A 20,546-nucleotide genomic window follows, 5' to 3' on the forward strand; every position below is an offset into this window, starting at 1 on the left:
ATCTATGCCTTATAAATCATAGCATAAAGAAAGATTAGAAAACAAGATTCCACTTCTTTTCCAGAAGTTCTGAAATTATGTACAGCCAGATGCATCTGTGAAAAAGAAAATTCTATATTCTTGGTGTGATGTGAATAAGGGTAAAGAGCACATATTCTATGGTCAGGTTGTCTGAGAAGGAATTCCAGATCGGCTACTTGCAAGTGTTTTGATATTTTGTTATTTTTTCAACTCTGCTAAGCTATAATTTCCTTGCCTATAAAACAGAAATTGTAGTAAGATCATGAAAAGTAAAAATTTTGGCATGTGCTAGATCCTTGATTAAAGCCATTCACTTGATTTTCCAACTAACATGGACGCTACCCTCTGAAAATAGAAATGGTCAATTTTATAGAATATGCTTCCTCTCATTTCCTAACCTTAGAGGCAAGAGGTTTGAAGCCCAACACTTCCACTCTGTAGAGTTTCATAACTCCTGAGATAAACTCCTTATTCTTTCATTACAAATATTATGACATGGAACAAAGAGCACTTATCAAAATACCACAAAATAACCTTGCCTCCCTGTGTGCAGATAAAAGTGTTCTGTGGTCTAGAGAGGCTGTGGGGAAGGGAATGTGGTCAATGGCCATATGCTCTGTGACAGGACCCATCCTGTGATATTGGGGCCACCCAGTAACTTCTAGGGAGTTACTAAACTCATGAAACTTGGGAGTGAATGGGCTTTTGTAGAAACTGGGAGAGAGCCCAGTTTCAGGTATGAACTAATAAAGGAGCAGAATTCAAGTAATACAATGGTAAGATAAGCATGAGAAAGGAAGCACCAGGAATGCAAAGGAATTGTGGGAAACTCCCTTGTGTTGCCTTAGCATTGGCTTTAGGTGAAGTTCAACCTAATTTCTGATAGTAAATCTGGCAAATCATCAAAGTCAACAATACTATCATAACACCAATACTGTATCATACACTTCTAGGTTGCCAAGACACTAGATCTTAATTGTTACCACCACATAAAAGAAATGACAATTTTATGACCTGATAGAGGTGTTAGCTAACTCCACAGAGGTAATTATATTACCATACATGAATGTATCAAATCAATATGTTATATACTTTAAACTTTTGCAATATTACATATCAATTGTACTTCAATAATAATATATATTTTTAAAGATTTTATTTCTTTATTTGACAGAGAGATATCACAAGTAGGCAGAAAGGCAGGTAGAGAGAAGGGTGTGGGGGGAAGCAGGCTCCCTGCCGAGCAGAGAGCCTGATGCGGGGCTCGATCCCAGGACCCTGAGATCATGACCTAAGCTAAGGCAGAGGCTTTAACCCACTGAGCCACCGAGGTGCCCCCAATAATAATAGATTTTTAAAAGTCCACAATATCATTATTTCAAAGTGAGAACTCACTAAGAGGCTTTCATATGTATATATAAACATAGATAAATACACATACATAAAAATAATATCATGCATACATTCTGGTTATCTCCATCCTTTCTCCAAAACCTTCTAAAACAACGGCAAGGGTTTTTCACTAAAGGGAAATTCCATATTAAAAAAGAGAAGCAAAAAAGAAAAAGCAAGAAAAGTTTGGGATTTGGAAGTGAATGACCGGAAAAAAAGGAATCTCATGTCCGTATAGTAACTCTTAACCTACAGAACCTGAAATGGCCTTGGGATTAGAGATGCCAGATGTCTTTTTTTTTTTTTTAATGGTTGATTTTTTTTTCATTTTATTTTATTTTATTTCTTTTCAGTGTTCCAGCATTCATTGTTTATGCACCATACCCAGTGCTCCATGCAATACGTACCCTCCATAATACCCACCACCAGGCTCACACAACCCCCCACGCCCATCCCCTCCGAAACCCTCAGTTTGTTTCTCAGAGTCCATAGTCTCTCATGGTTCATCTCCCCCTCCAATTCCCCCCAACTCACTTCTCCTCTCCATCTCCCAATGTCCTCCAGGTTATTCTATGCTCCACAAGTAGGTAAAGCCATATGATAACTGACTCTCTCTGCTTGACCAAACTCACTTAGCATAATCTCTTCCAGTCCCGTGCCAGGTGTCTTGATTACGTGGTGTACCCCTGTTTTCCTGAGACTGAGGGATTTCATGTGACACTACAGGACTTTCAGTGCTAGAACCAGAAAGCTAAGATTGTTGGTCACACTGACTAGGGCGTGCAAACCGGGGGAATGGCTGAAAACCCATTTTTATTCAGGAATACAAAACTAAATTCTCATAGGATACATTAGATCTGAGAGTCCCAAAACTGGGGAACTGTACCTGAATTCTGCAGAATTAAAATATCCAATGCGGGCCCAGGCATCTATAATTTTTCAGCATCCCATGTGATTCTTTTGACCATTTAGGTTTAGAATTCACTGGATTAGCAAATGTCCACATGGAAGCCAGGGCAGGTGTACATTGTCAAGGTATCAGGGATACATGTAAGGGGAGACTGAGTAATCTGACATTTCAGCTAAGAACCCCAGGGTGTGGAAAATGGGATCCTAACACTCTTCACCAGACATCCCTTCTGCCAAGAGTGACAAGAGATCTCATCACCATAATATTGACTCTGCAAAGAAGTCTATACTCTAGAATGCCCAGCCTGCTCAGATAAGCTGATTTCTGGGAAATGTGTTAATTATTTTAGCTATGGTAAGATCCAGAACTTTCTAAGGGCCAGTGATATAACTCACTGTGAGTTTCCATCAGAGTATGAGCAAGCACGGCATTGTAAGAAGCAGTAATCATGTTTTCAGAGCACATGTGGCTCTATTCTGCTCAGCTCTGTGAGAGTTGGCCTTGATTGTCTCAATCAGTCATTTTTAAAAATAAGATACATTTGGACTTTACTTCCCCTCATTCCACAAGAAAGCACCTGACAGATACAGGAGGCCAGTGTCCAAGCTAAAACTACAAAATAAAGAATATTTCTTGTAAGAATATCTCTTCCTGAGAAGAAAATAAAAACTAAACAGAATAGATAAACCCAGTACTCTGTGGTATAATGAAAAGCTTCTCTTAAAAATACTTAGTAAAATACTCTAAACATTCCCACTGGGGGGAAAAAAGCCTAGATCTTAATATTAATATATGTATTACCTAAGGGATTTTTATCACTAAAAATTTTTAAAACATTAAACATTAAACATTTAAAAAGTATTAAACATTGAAAAACACTAAAAGTTATTTTAAAGGCTTAAGCCCTTGAAAAATACTTGTAGAGGTCTGCTATAAAGATTTCTTCCAAATCCTTTATTAACACTCATCAAGGTAGGTCACATATAGGGGCATATATAGCCTATTGTCCATGCACTTATGACACAAAGGGACTATTTGAACCATTCTTTTTTTTTTTTTTTCCCCATCCGAGCTATTCTTGAGAAACTAGGTGGGTTATTAGTTTATGCACTTGGTTTCTATACTGTGCAGGTCGACCAATTAGAATGACTTACAGAGCAGTTTTGGTAGTCACAATCATCCCAGCTTTTCTTTCAAAAGCTATTGCTACTATTCCTGTTGTCCCTTTTCATCAGTTCTACCACTCAAACAAGTGCTTGGTGAATTACAACATTCAAAAGAAAACCCATCTTTCATTGCAACCACCACAACACCATTGTGTTAATTGGTACATAGATTCTTTCTCCAAGCCCTATAAGGCTCCTAAAGCTATGGCCATTGAAACAGAAATTATCAACATTGGCTTGCAAGTTTCTCAAGTAGATGAGACTCAGAGATGCATCTGAGCCACTGAAAGACTAACAACACCCTTGATGGGTAAAGTAAACTAAAAGCAGGCAGACTAACAATGAGAGGCTCAATGCCTTACATCTTAAAATTACATTATGATTTGGGTTCCCACACCATAAAAGCTGACCATGTAGAAGCAAAGTGATAATGGTGCCAGGTTTTTCTCAGTCAGGGGGTCAAGTAGGCACAAAATAAGACTCTTAAAGACTTGTTGGATCAAAATTCCTAATACTGGATCCAATTCAATCAGCTTATTGGAGAGTATTTCAGGGAACCATGACCATATCTTCTACCATTCCCTGAAAAACTGAAGATCTAGAACATTCACCCTTATGGTTTCATCATTTAGTGGACAGAAAAATATTTCATGACTCCAATAAAACTGACATAATGCTTCAAACCAATCAGAAACATGTTGGTGTTTGAAAAGGCATTTTGTTTCTACAGAGTTGAAGATGATAGGAATATATTGGTTGGCAAAATAAAGCAACTCTTAAAATGATTTTATTTTTACAATTTTACACTTTGTTCAAATTTTTGAAAGTGTCATAAAGCCCACAATTTTATTTTCAAACACAAAGAAAAAAATGTAGCATGGCAAAGGCAATAAAGAATAAAAATACAATGATAGAAATTAAAATGTAAACATAATTTATTTCCCAGAAATCTACATGGAATAATCAAATCACTAATATTATTATTTACATTTCTAACTCACTGTTTCTAGGAGAAGCTCACAGTATTTTCTTGGTTTCTGCACAATACCAGAAATAAATCCTATTAAACCCTTCCAGCACTCAAACACCTCATCCCAAGGGCTTATATGCATTCTTTCTTGACAACATGTTTGTATTGTAAAAGAAGCCAACATTAAACCTAGGAAAAGTAAGTTAACTGAAATGAAGAGTACTTCAATGGGCTTAACAAAAGTCACAGGTGGCAGAAGAGTCCATGACCTTGAGATAAATCAACAGGAATTACACTATTTAAGAGAAAGAAAAAAATTAATAGAACCTCACTGATTTTTAAACAGTATCTGAAGACTAACAGAGATGCAATTAGAGCCTCTGATAAAGGAGTCAATAATGGGATGGGAAAATATTTGAAGATATAATACATAAATATTTTTCAAATTTGGTGAAAAACATGAACCTAGATCTATTAGAACCTCACTCAACCACTACGCTAACTAAATATAAAGAAAAATACATCTAGGCACCTTACAGACAAACTGTTCAAATTCAAAGTTGAATAGAAAACAGAAAAAGGGACAAATACCAAAGAAGGGTCCAACAATATAAAGAACAGCTGACTTCACATCATGACGGAGATCAGCAGACAATGAAATAACCTAAAATGCTGAAAGGGAGGGGGAAGCAACTAAATCTTTAATATGCAGCAAAACTATCACTCAAAAATGTAGGCAAAATAGGAGGAGGAAGTAAGATGGCAGAGGAGTAGCAGACTGAAATCTCATTAGGTCCTAGGAATTCAGCTAGATAGTTATCAAACTGTTCCAAACACCTACAAACTCAATAGGTGATAGAAGAGAAGAGCAGCAATTCTAGAAACAGAAAATCAGCCATTTTCTGGAAGGTAGGACTTGCAGAGAAATGAATGGGAAGCAACGGGAAGATAGACCGTGGGGGAGGGGCCAGCTCTCGGCAAGTGGTGGAGTAGTAGGGCACAAAATCAGAAGGTTCAGAAGTCTGCTCCACTGAGGGACATTGCTCCAGAGGCTAAGTGGGGGTGGAGTCGTCACATAGACAGTAAGGTCTTAGGTCCCGTGGGGTCAAAGAAAGACTGGGGATGTCTGAATGTGGCAGAGCTGCCAGGTATCAGAGTGGAGAAGCTGGCTATAGAGACAGAGCTGAGGAGGGGCTCTCAGCTCAGAGTTACCTTAATCCATGATCTGAGGCACAATCATGCCACTGTTCTTCCAGCTAGGACCCACACAAGGGTCAGATCCAGAGAGTCCCTCTTTCCTTCTCTGGGAGGAGCAGCGCAGGAGTAGGCATCAGGAATCTGCTGGGTTTGGAGACTCCAAACGAGGCCAGCGCCAGAGATAGAGACGCTTGACCACAGGCCAGGGAAGCACAGAGTGCAGCTGGAGACCAGGGAGATAGGAAGCATTGACTGCTTTTCTCGAAGGGTGCGCTGAAGAGTAGGGCGCCAAGCTCTCAGCTCCTCTGGGCCAGAGACTGGAAGGCCACCATTTTCATTCCCAACCTCCAAAGCCACAGAAAGCATTCAAGGTACAATAGCTCCTGAAAGTGAACCCAAGCAGAGTACTTAGCCTGGCCCATGGCAAGGGCAGTGCAATTCCGCCTTGGGCAAAGACATTTGAGAATCCCTGGAACAGGTCCCCCCCAGAGAGGATCAGCAAGAACATCCAGCCAAGACCAACTTCAGCAATCAACAAGAACTGCAGAACTCCAGAACTAGGGGAAAGCAATGCATAGAATTCATGGCTTTTTACCCATGATCCTGTAGTATTGAAAAGTTAATTTTTAAAAATTTTTTTCTTATTCTATTTTTTTAACTTTTCCTCTTTCCTCTTTTAACATTTTTAACTATTTTATCTTAATACCTTTTTAAAAAAACTTTTAATATTTTCATTTTTATACCCATATTTTATCATTTTATTGTATTTAACCTTTTTCTTTTTTTAATACATATAGGGTTTTCTTTTTCTTTAAAACTTTGGATAAAATTTCTTCTAATAGAACAAAACATAACCGAAATATAACACATAGCTTTGTTCTAATCTCCAGCCTGATCACATTCTCTCCTCTTTCTTTTTTTTTTCCAAACCAACTTATGTTATCAATTCCTTTTTTTGAATCTTTTAAAAATTTTCATCTTTAGTCATATTCCATCCCTTCATTATGTTTACCCATATTTTTGTATATATATAAATTTTTTTTCATTAAAATTTTGGAAGATAGTTTCTTCTAAGAGACCACACTACACCCAAAATCAAGTGGGTGGCCCCATTCTATTCACTGGTATAATAAATAAATAAATGTATATATATATATATATATATATATATACACACACACACACACACACACACACACATACAGATAGATATATAAATAGATAGATTTTTTTTTACCCCCTTTATTCTCCCGCTGGTTTTGGATCTCTTCTGATTTGGTTAGAGTATACTTTTCTGAGGTCTTTGTCACTCTTTCAGTATTTTATTCTCTCGATCATATATTGTTATCTGGATAAAATAACAAGGCAGAAAAACTCAGCACAAAAAAAATAAAAAACAAACAAAAAAGCAAAACAAAACACAAGAGGCAGTATTGATGGCTAGGGACACAATCAATATGGACATTGGTAATATGTCAGAATTAGAGTTCAGAATGATGATTATCAAGATGCTAGCTGGGCTCAAAAAATGCATGGAAGATATTAGAGAAACCCTGTCTGGAGAAATAAAAGCCCTTTCTGGAGGAATGAAAGAACAAAAATCTAACCAAATTTAAATCAATAAATCTATTATTGAGGTGCAATCAAAAATGGAGGCTCTTACTGCTAGGAAAAATGAGGCAGAAGAGAGAATTAGTGATATAGAAGACCAAATGAAAGAAAATAAAGAAGTTGAGCAAAAGAGAGTCAAACAACTACTGGACCATGTGGGAAGAATTTGAGATATAAGTGATACCATAAGACAAAAAAAAAAACAAAAACAACAACAAAAAACAACCAATAACTGGTATCCCAGAAGAAGGAGAAAGATGTAGAAGGTACACAGGAGCAAATTATAGTTGGGAATTTCCCTAATATGACAAAGGGAACAAGCATCAAAATCCAGGAGGCACAGAGAATCTCCCTCAAAAATCAATAAAAATAGGTCCGCACCCTATCATTTAATACTAAAATTTACAAGTATTAGTGACAAAGAGAAATCCTGAAAGCAGCTCAGGACAAGAAATCTGTAAAATATAATGGCAGAAATATTAGATTGGCCCAAACTTATCCATAGAGACCTGGCTGGCCAGAAAGAACTGGCATGATATATTCAGAGCACTAAATGAGAACATTATGTAGCCAAGAATACTATATCCAGCTAAGTTATCATTGAAAATAGAAGGAGAGATTAAAAGCTTCCAGCACAAACAAAAACTAAAAGAATCTGCAAACACCAAACCAAACCTACAGGAAATATTGAAGGGGGTCCTCTAAGCAAAGAGAGAGCCTAAAAGTAACATAGACCAAAAAGGAACAGAGACAATATATAGTAACAGTCACCTTACAGGCAATACAATGGCACTAAACTCCTATCTTTCAATAGTTACCCTGAATGTAATGGGCTAAATCCCCCAGTCAAAAGACACAGGCAATTAGAATGGATAAAAAAACAAGACCCATCGATATGCTGTCTACAGGTAACTCCTTTTAGACCCGAAGACGCTTCCAGATTTAAAGCGAGGGGGTGGAAAACAATTTACCATGATAATGGACATCAAAAGAAAGCTGGGGTGGCAATCTTACATCAGATCAATTAGATTTTAAGCCAAAGACTATAAGAAGAGATGAGGAAGGACACTGTATCATACTGAAAGGGTCTGTCCAACAAGAAGATCTAACGATTTTAAATATCTATGCCCCTAACATGGGAGCAGCTAACTATATAAGCCAAATAATAACAAAATCAAAGAAACAGATTGACAATAATATAATAATAGTAGGGGACTCTAACATATCCCCCTCACTGCAGTGGTCAGATCACCCAAGTAAAAGATCAACAAGGAAATAAAGGCCTTAAATGACACACTGGGCTAGATGGACATCACAAATATATTCAGAACATTCCATCCCAAAGCAACAGAATTCACATTCTTCTCTAGTGCACATGGAACATGGAACATTGTCCAAAATAGATCACATCCTGGGTTGACTCCTTAATTTCTCTTCTCTCTTAAGAATTAAGTAAGTAATTAAGTAATTAATCAAAATAAGACAAAAAAGAAGAAACAGAGAAACAAAAACCCATATTGAATAAATAAAAAACAAATAGCAAAAAGGTAACTTTAAAACCAACCATATCAATAACTATAAAACATGAAAACAGACAAAAATTCAATTAAAAGGCAGAGATCTTCCAGACTGGCTAAAAATGTAAGGCTCGACTCTATTCTGACCACAAGATTCATACTTTAAATATAAAGACACATAGAAATTAAAAGTGAAAGTATGAATATATATATATATATATATATATATATCACACTGGTAAGGAAGCAAGAGTATATTAATATCAGGTTAAATACACATTAAGACAAGGAACCATTACCAGAGATATAAAAGAACATTTCACAATAACAAAAAGGAAAAAGTTTTTGAAGACACAGTTACAAAGTGTGTATATCTCATAAGAGGAAGTTCAAAAATATGAAGTAAAAACTGAAATAACTAAAAGGAGAAATAAATTAAAAACCATAATTGGAGGGTTTTTTTCTCAGTAATTGATAGAGTAATTAGACCAATTAGACCAAAAATCAGTAAGACTATGTATGATTTTAGCAACACTATACAACACCATGATTTAATTGACTTCATCAATGATTGTGTCTCACATGCCACATGCAGAATGCACATAGAGTGTTCATAAAGTTAGACCACATTCTGGCATAAAAACAAGTCCAAAATTTTCAAAAGATTGAAATCTTAAACAGTATATTCTCTGTTTGCAAAAGACATTACTTAGACATCAGTATCAGTAAAATATCTGGAAAATAAACAGATATTTGGAAAATAACAACATACCTAAACCCATGGATTAAGGTAAACATCACAAAGAAAGGAGCAAAGAATATGAAATAAAATACAATGCAAATACTACACTAAGAAATTTATGAGTGTCAGCTAAAGAAGTACTTAGATGGAGCTTTATTATTTTACATGGTTATGTTTATTAGAAAAAAGAAATATTTAAACTCAGGGATCTAAATTTCTACTCTAAGGATACTGATAAAGAAAAGGTCCTACTACAGTATAAGTAACACAGTTATTTTTAAAAAGCCTAAATCTGGGACACCTGATTTAGTCATTAAGTGCCTGCTTTTAGCTCAGGTCATGATCCCAGGGTCCTAGAATTGAGTCCTGCATCAGGGTCCCTGCTCAGCAGGGAGCCTGCTTCATCCTTTCTCTCTGCCTCTCCCCCTGCTCGTGGTCTCTCTCTCTCTCTCTCTCTCTCTGTATCTCTCTGTCGCAAATAAATAAATTTTTAAAAAATCTTTTTAAAAATTTATATAAACAAATAAACAGCCCAAATCAGTAAAATACAAAATAAGCAACAAAAATGTTTACAAAGGCAAAGGTTAAAAAAGGTTATTTGAGGATAATAATGGCATTGATAAACATCTAGTAACATAGGAAAAAAGAGAGAGGGGGAGAACTCAAATTGTCAAAAATACAAATTAAAGAGGAGATATCCTTATAGATCTTAGAAAAATTAAAAAATAATAAAATATTTTTAATAACTTTGTCAGTAAATTTGAAAAATTAGGCAACAAATAAAATTTAACAAAACTGACCCAAGATGAAATAGAAAACATATATGTGCATAATTACTTTTTCTACTGCTGCTAAAACAGATATTTACAGCACCCAATAACTATATGAGTCAGAAGTCTGGACACAGTGTGACTCAGCTGGGTACACTGCTCACTCTGCTAAGGCCTTACAATGCCCAAATCAATGTGTTGGCTGGATTGGTTCTTACCTGGAGGCTCTGAGGAAAATTCTACCTCTAAGCTCATTCAGGTTGTTGGTAGAACTCACTTGCTTGTGGTTGTAGGACTGAGATGTCTATTTTATTGATGTATTGACTTCTTTAGGCCAACAAGTCTCATGCTTCAAAATCTTTGACTTTCCCTTCTTCGACATCTCTCTGACTGCAGCCAGAGAAACTTCTCTGCTCTTAACAACTCATGTGATAAGATTGAACCAACCTGATAATCCAAATTAATTTCCCTATTTTAAAGTATGTAACATTCACTACATCCGCAAAGTCCCTTTTGTTATGTAATATAATTTATTCCAGGGATTGTTTCAAGGATTAAGCCATAGATATCCTTGGAGGAGGGAGGGAGCTATTCTGCATACCACAGTATAATAAAGGAAGATAAATTATAGATGGCAGATCGATCAACAGATGCATAGATAGATAGATAGATAGAATAAATAGTTGAATGATAGAGATATTGTATATATTTTGATAACTGAAGTTGTTTAAAATTTTTTTTCCACAAAGTAAACTCCAGGTTCCAATGGTTCCATTTATGAAGTCTATCAAATACTTTATGAACCCAAATATACCAATCTTAGACACCAAAATCATTTAGAAAACTGTAGTGAAAAGAACAATTTTCAGTTTGTTTTAAAAGGCCTGCATAACTCCAATATTGTAATATCATAAAAACATTACAAGAAAATCATATACCAATATCCATCATGAACTTAAATGCAAAAATCCTCAAAGAAATATGATCAAACTGAATCCAACGATACACAGAAAAAACAATACATCATAGCTAACTGGGGTTTATCTAAGGAATGCCAGATTAACTAAAAAATAAATCAATATAATGGGATCGGGAGTGAGACAGACCATAAGAGACTCTTAATCTCACAAAACAAACTGAGGGTTGCCGGGGAAAGGCGGGTATGGAGAAGGTGGTTGGGTTATGGACATTGGGGAGGAGGGTATGTGCTATGGTGAGTGCTGTAAAGTGTGTAAGCCTGATGACTGACAGACCTGTGCCCCTGGGGTAAATAATACATTATATATTAATTTAAAAAAAATTTTTTTTAAGCTAAAAAATAAAAATAAAAAAACAGGACCCTCTAGAAATGTATTTCGAACTCCAAGGGTTTAGGCGGTAGTGGAAGGAGGTGCACAAAGAGGAAGGGTGGAAGGTCAGGGGGATAGCTGGGGATGTTAATAAACAAGACAGCCATTAAAAAAATAAATCAATCAATAAATCAATATAAGCAACAAGATACAGGAAACTCATTATGCAATTACCACAACAGATGCAGGGAAAATATTTGACAAAATTCAACATGCATTGAATGCTAAAAACAAATACTCTCAGCAAATTAGCAATCAAAAGAAATTTTCTCAGTATGAAAAGGGTATCATACCCATAACAACAACAGCAAAAACAACAAAACAACTACAGCTAAGTTCCTACTAAATGGTGAAAGATGTAAGGCTTTCCCCTAAGAGTGAAAACAAGATAATGATGTCTACTCCTCATTTCTACTCAACATTGTACTGGACATCCTACTCTGTGGAATAAGATGGGTGGGAGAAAGGAAGTTACTGGAAAGGAAGAAGTAAACCGTTTTTATTTGCAAATGATACTACTGTTTCTGTAGAAATTCTTAAGCAATCTAAAAAACCCACTAAAAATAAATAATTGTAGCAAGGTCTTAGGACATAGTCATAACAAACAAATCAAAGGAAGTGTATAGTCCAGATATATATAGGGAGTCCATCTATAATGAATAACCTAGATTTCATCCAAATTTTAAAAAATTCATCAAGACACTATTAAGAATATGAGTATTCAAGCTATAGACTAACAGAAAATATTTTTAAATATATATATTTATATTAATATATTAACACATTAGATATATGCATATGTATATATATGTATAGACATAGAGATAGATAGATAGGACAAAGAACTAGTTTCAAATTTATATAAAGGCCTACAAGTAAACAATAAAACAACCTTCCATAAGAACAAATCGTTAAAGAAAACTTTAATAAAAGTAGTTATATAAATGACCAGTAAACACATGGAAATGTGCCCAAATCACTGGATATCAGGAAAATTCAAATTCAAATCACAGTGAGATACCACAAAACACCCAGTAAAGTGACCAAAATTAAAAAGACAACTGACAACATATGCTGAGGATTGTAAAGCTACTGGAACACTCAGACATTGCTAGTAAGAAGTACTACCATTTGACTTTTTTACAGTTAAACATACACTTGCCCTTTACCCCAACAATTTTACTTCTAGGTATTTATCCAGGAGAAATGAAAGCATATTACAAAAGACCAATATGACACTGCTTATAGCCTTAACAATAACAGGACCAAACTGGAAATTACCTTTTAAAATCCACCAACTGGGGAATGGATTTTACAAGTATGGAAGTATGGTAGATTAATACAAAAGTATAATATGCATCAATAAAAAGGAATGATTATTGATACATGCGACAACATAGATTAATCCCATACACATTATCCTAAGCAAAATAAGAAAGACTCAAGAGTAGATAGTGCATATTCTACTACATGTTTTATTGTACGTTTCACAGAACTACATAAAGCTCTAGAATAAATCGAGCTGCTTTATGATTAAAAAAGAGTCAAGACTTTAAGTCAGGGAATTAACTAGAAAAAAATATGAATGAAAGAACTTCTGGGGTTGGTTGGAAATGTTTTATATCTTTATAATAGTGTGTGTTACACAGGTATATCCATGTATCAAAAATCACAAAATTGTTCACTTAAAATTTGTGTACTTCAATGTACATTAATATCTAAAAACTGTAAATAAATGAAAAAATTCTGAAATCTACCTGATTCCAAGTAAATCTAAAAGATTTCATCTTCACATGTCATGGTTACCTACTAAGATTGTTCTTGTAGATCCTCTGAAACCAATTAATGAATTACAAAAAGAAGAAGAAAATGTTTGGATAATCCTTTACCTATACAACACTTTTGAGGTAACACAACTGTTAAGTTGGGTCTCGTGTATCACCAGTCCTAGGAAAACCCATTCGTACACATAAAAATATATATATTTTTTTTGGAATATGATGGCCAGGAAAGGGATTTTTCAGTTCCACTATGAGCTTAGAGTGGCAAAGCAAAACTGTGATTACACCATGCAATAAATCCACAACTTCTTAGACTGAAAAAGTGGAAAAGGAAAATGATTCTTATATCATGAAGTTTTATTTTTACTTTTCAGTTAATGCCCCTTTCTATACTCCACTTTCTTTTACAGAAGAAAGACAAACGCTTCCAGAATTTGTTTAAATAGAGTCAGAAAGTCTTTATGTCAACTAGGAGTTTTCTCTGTTTCTGTAAGGGGTGAAGACTAAATTTTCATTTCTTATAAAGATAAAAGGATCATCCCAAGGTTAGATTTGGTCAGAATGCCATGTCATTTCATAGCCAAATGAAACAGTGATATTTAGATTATAATCCTTTGTGAGTTGCTTTTGTATAAAGCATGACTATATTTAATATCTATTATAGCTTTTACCTCAACTTCATCTTTAGCATACATCTATATTCTTTCTTCAATCCTCCTCATTTTTAGTCAAGCAACCTTTTTTTTTTTTTTCCACTCTGCTTAATGCTTAGGATTAATGTTTCTTTGTTTGTTTTAATTTCCTAAATAGTTCAAAGGCTATACATTTATGAGATGACCCAAAAGCTTTATAGATAACAACACTAAAGACGAGCATTTAATGAGAGACAATGGATCCCACTTTGGTCCTGCAAGAAAATAAGTATATCTGCAAGAAATTGAAATTCCAGAGACAGAAAGCGAACTCTATCAATAGGGCCCTTGTTCTTTACATCACCTCTGTGTGTCTTCTTGAGGAACACAATAACAGAAGAAAGAACCCGGACTTTCTAGAGAGAAATCTGGCAGATTTTGATTCTGTCATGTCGGAAAAGTTATTTAATCTTAATAAGCTCCAGTACCTTGCTGTAATTAGAGTAATGGTGACCTCTAGGATTGTTTTGTGTTTTACATACATACACACACACACACTCTCTCCTCTCTCTCTCTCTCTCTCTCTGTGTGTGTCTCTCTCTCTAGCTATCTTTCTCTCACACACGCACACACACAATGAGATCTGAATGTAAGGAATGGTGCTTGGCAGAGACAAAGCACTAGATAAACCAGAATTTGTTCATTTCTGGCTCTTGAATCAAATGACAATTTGTTCATCAGAGTTTTGCCCTCAAGTCATGAGCACTGCTAGTCCCCATTTCATTTGGCCTTCAGGATTTATGGACTCAATGAATGAGAAAACACAAAATGACCATCTCCTACATTAAAATTCTAACCCATTATTTGGAACACTTACCAAATTCTATTCCTAGTTATTTAGTCACAAAGGAAATATAGACATCAAAGACTATCATTATGTATTATTTTAATAGTTACTATAAAAAAATTATTATCCCTCATTTTGCTTCAATTCAGAGAAATATTCTTCAGAAAATATTCATATATCAAAGACATATACCTTGAACAGACCACTAAGCTATATATATAAGCACATCAAATGCTTTTTAAAAAAATTACATAATTTTTAAACGTTTCCTTGAAATAAGAAAATAAATAAAGAAGCCAGCAATTAAAGAGCTTGTTTTGTTTCACATCAACAAATGGACTAAATATTTTTAAATGGGGAAAAGAATTTCTTCGGATAAATGAACTATAAAATGAGGATTTGCTTGTGACTCATTTTTCAGAAACTACATAAAAAATTTGGAGGCATATATCTCAAATGATGATGTGGTTCAGTCTTTTAAAAAAAAGGAAAATAAAAAAGAAATGTCAACTACTTATCTTCCTGCATTTTCATGTATCAAAGTCACCTGGAATAAATGATTATATTCCAGAAGTATAGGTACTGAGACATTACTTGCCACTTAAAGAAAATAAAAGCATGGTTATAGTTTTTATTCTTCCTATCATTGTATATATTTGAAACCCTGAATAATAATATATTTGAAAACCTGATAGAGAGTCATCATAGTAAAAATTTACTTGTTAAATGGAATCAGTGCATGTGTTTTAATTAAATATACCTCAGAAAAAAGTCTTTGATTCTTAAATTATACATAGAATTCATTATATTATTTGGACATTTAATTTTTAAGTTTCAAAAATCTAGCCCAATGAATAAAATATAATACAAATATAAAAATAGCTTTATCCACAAATAAACTAAATTTATTACCTATTTTTACAATAATTCATTGAAGTTCTGAATAAAATAGAGAATTATAGAACCTATTACCTAGTTAATATGAAATGATTTAAATTCTTCCTAAGGCATTAATTTCATACCTTGTGAACATTCTAAGCAGCTCTTCTAAGAAAACAAAAATTCAGATGCAGCATAGTTTTTTTAGTAATCTATTTTGATAGACTTCAGTGTGTATATGAGGTTGACTTTAAATACTAACAATCTACTTGTAAAGTCTACTGTCAATGTTTACTTATAATCAAATATGATTAATTTAGCCAGTTGGTTCCTGGCAGTACCCCCAGTAATGGAAAATTATCATAAACCAATATATCTTGATTACAACAGCCTGTACCTTTATTGTCTGTCCAGATTCCTTTCACATCAGGTCTGTAATGAAAAGCTAAGTCACAAACAGAGATATTAGAAGATACACAATGGGACCACTGTTTTTTAGAACAAATCAAATTTTCAATAAGTCATAATGTAATTTGAGGGCTTCCGTTATATAATCCCTCAACAAACAATTAAACTCTACAGATTTTTTTCCACTTAATATCACTGTTAAATCACATAACCTATAAAATAAATTAAAAGTAAACCAGCATATGTTTAAAGTCTTTGATTTGTGAAAAAAACAACTGGGAAGCGTTTAAGCAAGTATTAAAAACAAATATTTATATTGTTATATTTGGCAGCAGAGGTGGGTTCTCAAGAGAGACATGTTCCAAATGGTGTATTCCATTCTCTTCTCAGCCCCATTCATAAAGTGCCTCTGTTAGGCAACAGGATCACTCTGCTAGATTAATGAACACAGGTTGATGTTAGCACTAAATGTGCATACAAAGAAGAAAGCACCACTCATTTTTATTTAAAAACAAAATCTGCCTAAGCAACATGCTTAGGCAGAGGCATCTTTCCACCAAAGTCGAAGTAACCAAACCTAACTGAATGGGGAATCGGAACGTACAACAAACGGGCATACCACTCAGGATACCTCAGAGGGGAGTCTCTAAACGCAGAGTAAACTAGTTTTGTGGATAGAGATTAAAGGCTGCCGTGCCTTTGGCATGTGTTTATTATTCTCCCCCATACTACTACTAGGACCCTAATTGAAGACAAGAGACTTTGGGGACCCTAACATTGTCTTAGCCTTTCTTAACGCGCCCTTAACCAAGTGGAATTCCCTCCATCCCGACTCCTATAGAGAGCTCGCAATCCCAAACCTGAAATCATTGCATTTGCACCGGGATCACAAACCAGGCCAGCCAGGAGGGAAGATCAATGGCAACACCAGACCGCCTGTTCCCCTGACTTTTGTTTGCTCAGGTTTACATTTTAGACGAACATTCACATCCTCCCTGCGGAGCCTGGGAAGATATTAAATACTTCTATTCCTCATCAAGACAACCCAATCACAGCCCCGCAGAGCACAGAGGAACCCAACGGTGTCCCCAAGACCGAGTCAGAACCTAGACCTTCCCTGCGGTCGAGCACAATTTGTGCTTGGAGAGAGAAGAAAGCATCTGTCTCAATTCCTCCTGAAGCCATACTTTCTGTATAGACCCACCTGCATGGGAGCTTCGTGTCTCATTGTTCTCAAAATGTCCTTTCTCTCTGGTTAAGACAGAGCTGGCGAGGGCGCTGGGTCAAGCATGCACAGCCCGCGCGCTCCACGTTCCACAGTCTGCACTCTTGGGGTTCACTAGCCGGCTCCAACATCAGCACCGGAGCTGTCCCCTCCTTGGCGCCGCACACGCGTACTGGCCGGGAGTCCCCGCGCGCTCCTGGGACTTGTAGTCTTAACGCGCAGAGCTTTTCTCGCAAATCCGCGAGCCTTGAACTACAACTCCCGGCAAGCAAGCATTTAAAGAGGCTGCTCCTCCAGTCAGACTTGGCCGCGGAGCCTCCCTTCGCCTCCCTTGGAATAGCTCCTGGTTGTGACCGCTCGGAGCTTCCCAGCCAATTTCTTTGCGAGGCTCAGGAGAAAGTGACTCCAGCTCGTATCAGCGGGGAATTTTCCCTTTCTACTCACAGACTTCGTGGCTAGACTGTGATTTTCTGGTTAGGAAACGCACTACCTTGTGCTAATTCCCGATACAAGAAAAACCTGAGCTGCGTTCTGGTACTCTCCGCCCTACACCTCCTTATCCCGAAACGGGAAAGTTTACATATATCTATAAGCAGAGTGGGGCGGTTTTACAATCTCACTCAACCAACACGGGAAAGAAAGATGATGAATAGCACACACATAAAGAAAGTAGTTCACTCGCACAATTGCATTGACAAGGCAAGCGCGCGCGCTCACACATACACACACACACACACACACACCCCCCAAAGTCCGTCAAAGCGACATTTCGCGCAGAGCATGCAGGAGGAACTCCTTTCGGCTCACCTTTCCGTACAGCTCCATTGCAACTCGAGGATCCGAAATTCTCAGTAACGCCCGCTCCTACAAATGAGGTTAGGGTCTTACACAGGAAGCAGAGCTAAACGCACAACACAATGGAAGGGGTGGGGGTGGCGACTGGCGGAGAGAGAAACGAGGGACGTGGAGAGAACAGCTGATTTAGATAGATGGCTTCTTTCCTCTGGAGGGAAAGCGTGGAGTCTTCAAGTGCCAGCTGCGGAGAAAAGGCTGAGAATCTCTTAGCAAGTGCCAGGGGCGCGATTGCGCTGGGCGGCCCCTCCCCGAGGCCCTCCCCCAAGCACCTTCTACCGTCATTAGAGCGCACACACAAGCGCTGCTGGCCGAGGGCTGGAGAGCTGATAGGGCACTGGGTTATTTACCCAAAGCAAGTCACATAAAATGAACACATTCATCACCAGAGCCTAGAATCACCGTCACAGAATGAGATAGGAGACCTCTATTAAGTTATCCTATTCTTTCTTTAATGCAGTTATTCCTTGCGTTATAGAGGTACTCATTCCGGATGAGTTCAAAAATGGTTTTGTAATCTAACCTTACTTTTGTCATACTTATTTTCGCCCTAATTTGACTCAGATGTGTGCCATCCATGTTCTCTGTACCTATCTAGGGACACCCCTCTCCCTTTAAGAGTTAATCAGTCCAGTAATGATTCCTGCCTTTTGCATGAGGTCCAGAGTTGAGGGAAATTGGAAGGGGAGGTGAACCATGAGAGACTATGGACTCTGAAAAACAATCTGAGGGTTTTGAAGGGGCGGGGGAGGGGGTGGGAGGTTGGGGGAGCCAGGTGGAGGGTATTAAGGAAGGCACGTATTGCATGGAGCACTGGGTGTAGTACAAAAACAATGAATTCTGTTATGCTGAAAAGAAATTAAAAAAAAAATAAAGAAAAAAGATATATAAAAATATATATCTATAAAAAAGATATATAAAAGATATATAAAAATATACTATTAAAAGATATATTAAAAAAGATATATAAAATAGAGAAAAAAAGAAAAACAAATGATTATTATTGGAGGCAGAATGGAAAAAGAATCAACCTGATATTGGCTCAGAGGCATGCGACTAATAATCTGAATCAGCTTGAAACTTCTTTGCATTACACAAAACAATGGAACAGAGGTTCTGAAACTCAAATGTGCTTTAAAATCTCTTGGGGTTAGGTATTTAAAATTCATATTCTCAAGATATGCATAGGGACTCTGATTCACTATTTGTGATGAGAAGTCCAGGAATTAGCATTTTAAACAAATACTCCAGCAATTTCCATTCGAGAAAGACTACCTTAAAAGAATTTGTATGTAAGAAATGTTCAAAAATTTCACAGACTGACTCATAATGCAACAACGATATACTGGGAGCCTCCTGGGTTCAAAATACCTCATTAACTTTAGTTTTATTTGGTTTTGTTTTTGTATTCTGTTTTTCTTAATAAATCTAAGATCTGTTTGCTAATTTTGTGGTCACTGAGAAAGGAATATGATATGGCCTAGGTAAATAGTTTTTACAACTTCTCAGAAAATAAAATTTAAAATGTTCCTTGCATAGTTGAAGTTATGTGATGGTTAGAGCAATTTCACTTAAATTAATTAATAACAAAAGGTAAAGGGAACCTAGTATCACTATGTTTCATTGAAGCACTAATTAGAAGTTAAGACTTCTGTACTTTTTTTAAAAGATTAAGGATACAGCTCTGTATATTTTTGCCAAAGAGAGTGCCAAAAAAATAATGACACTTATATACTTATTTGGAATTTAATAATAAAAATATGTACAGCTACATTCTTCAGAAGAATTTCCTGTAATATTTATACTATCACTACTTTCTAAAATTCTCAGAATTCAGAGTCTGTTATCATAGAACATATTTAAATGTTCCAAATAATGTGTTAGATTTACTATTCTTTGAGAAGTTCATGCCTTCTTAACATTTTCTAAAAATGAAATCTTTCTCAGTTTCCTAGTATGTCTTTTATTTGTGAGAGAATCCATGAAAATCGAGTTGTGAAAAAAACAAGAGTTGCAAAAGTTTTGGGGAACTTAATTCCATACTGTTTTTCATATTTTAGTTGGGTATATTTAAGTGGGTAGGGGGAATTAAAAAAAAGAAAGGAAGGAAGGAAGAACAAACGAACTATCCAGGGATTAACTAAACAAACAAAAGTGGACTAGAGCTGATTATCTCCCTAAAGTCGAAGCAAAAGCGCTTCAGCTTTGTTTAAAATCAAACCCCCATCTATGAGTTTCATTCTCAAGGTCACCAGATGACTGCTGAAGCTCCAGTTC

At 36.1% G+C, this 20,546-nt stretch overlaps 1 protein-coding gene across 2 annotated transcripts in view; it reads right to left on the reverse strand.

The window, feature by feature from the left end:
- The window catches only part of RAB3C (RAB3C, member RAS oncogene family), a 294,453-nt gene extending 275,877 nt beyond the window's left edge, over nucleotides 1–18,576 (reverse strand). Inside the window, exon 1 of one of the 2 annotated variants that reach the window (XM_032336182.1) lies at nucleotides 18,225–18,576. In XM_032336182.1, the coding sequence (XP_032192073.1) occupies nucleotides 18,225–18,242 (18 nt within the window). In that variant the 5' untranslated portion in view covers nucleotides 18,243–18,576. Of the gene's footprint in view, nucleotides 1–17,396; nucleotides 17,621–18,224 lie in introns of those variants that run through there. The other variant, XM_032336181.1, reaches the window with a different exon arrangement.
- Between the last annotated feature and the right edge of the window lie 1,970 nt (nucleotides 18,577–20,546).

Source organism: Mustela erminea, chromosome 3 (genome assembly GCF_009829155.1).
Source record: "Mustela erminea isolate mMusErm1 chromosome 3, mMusErm1.Pri, whole genome shotgun sequence".
Taxonomy (NCBI): Eukaryota; Metazoa; Chordata; class Mammalia; order Carnivora; family Mustelidae; genus Mustela; species Mustela erminea.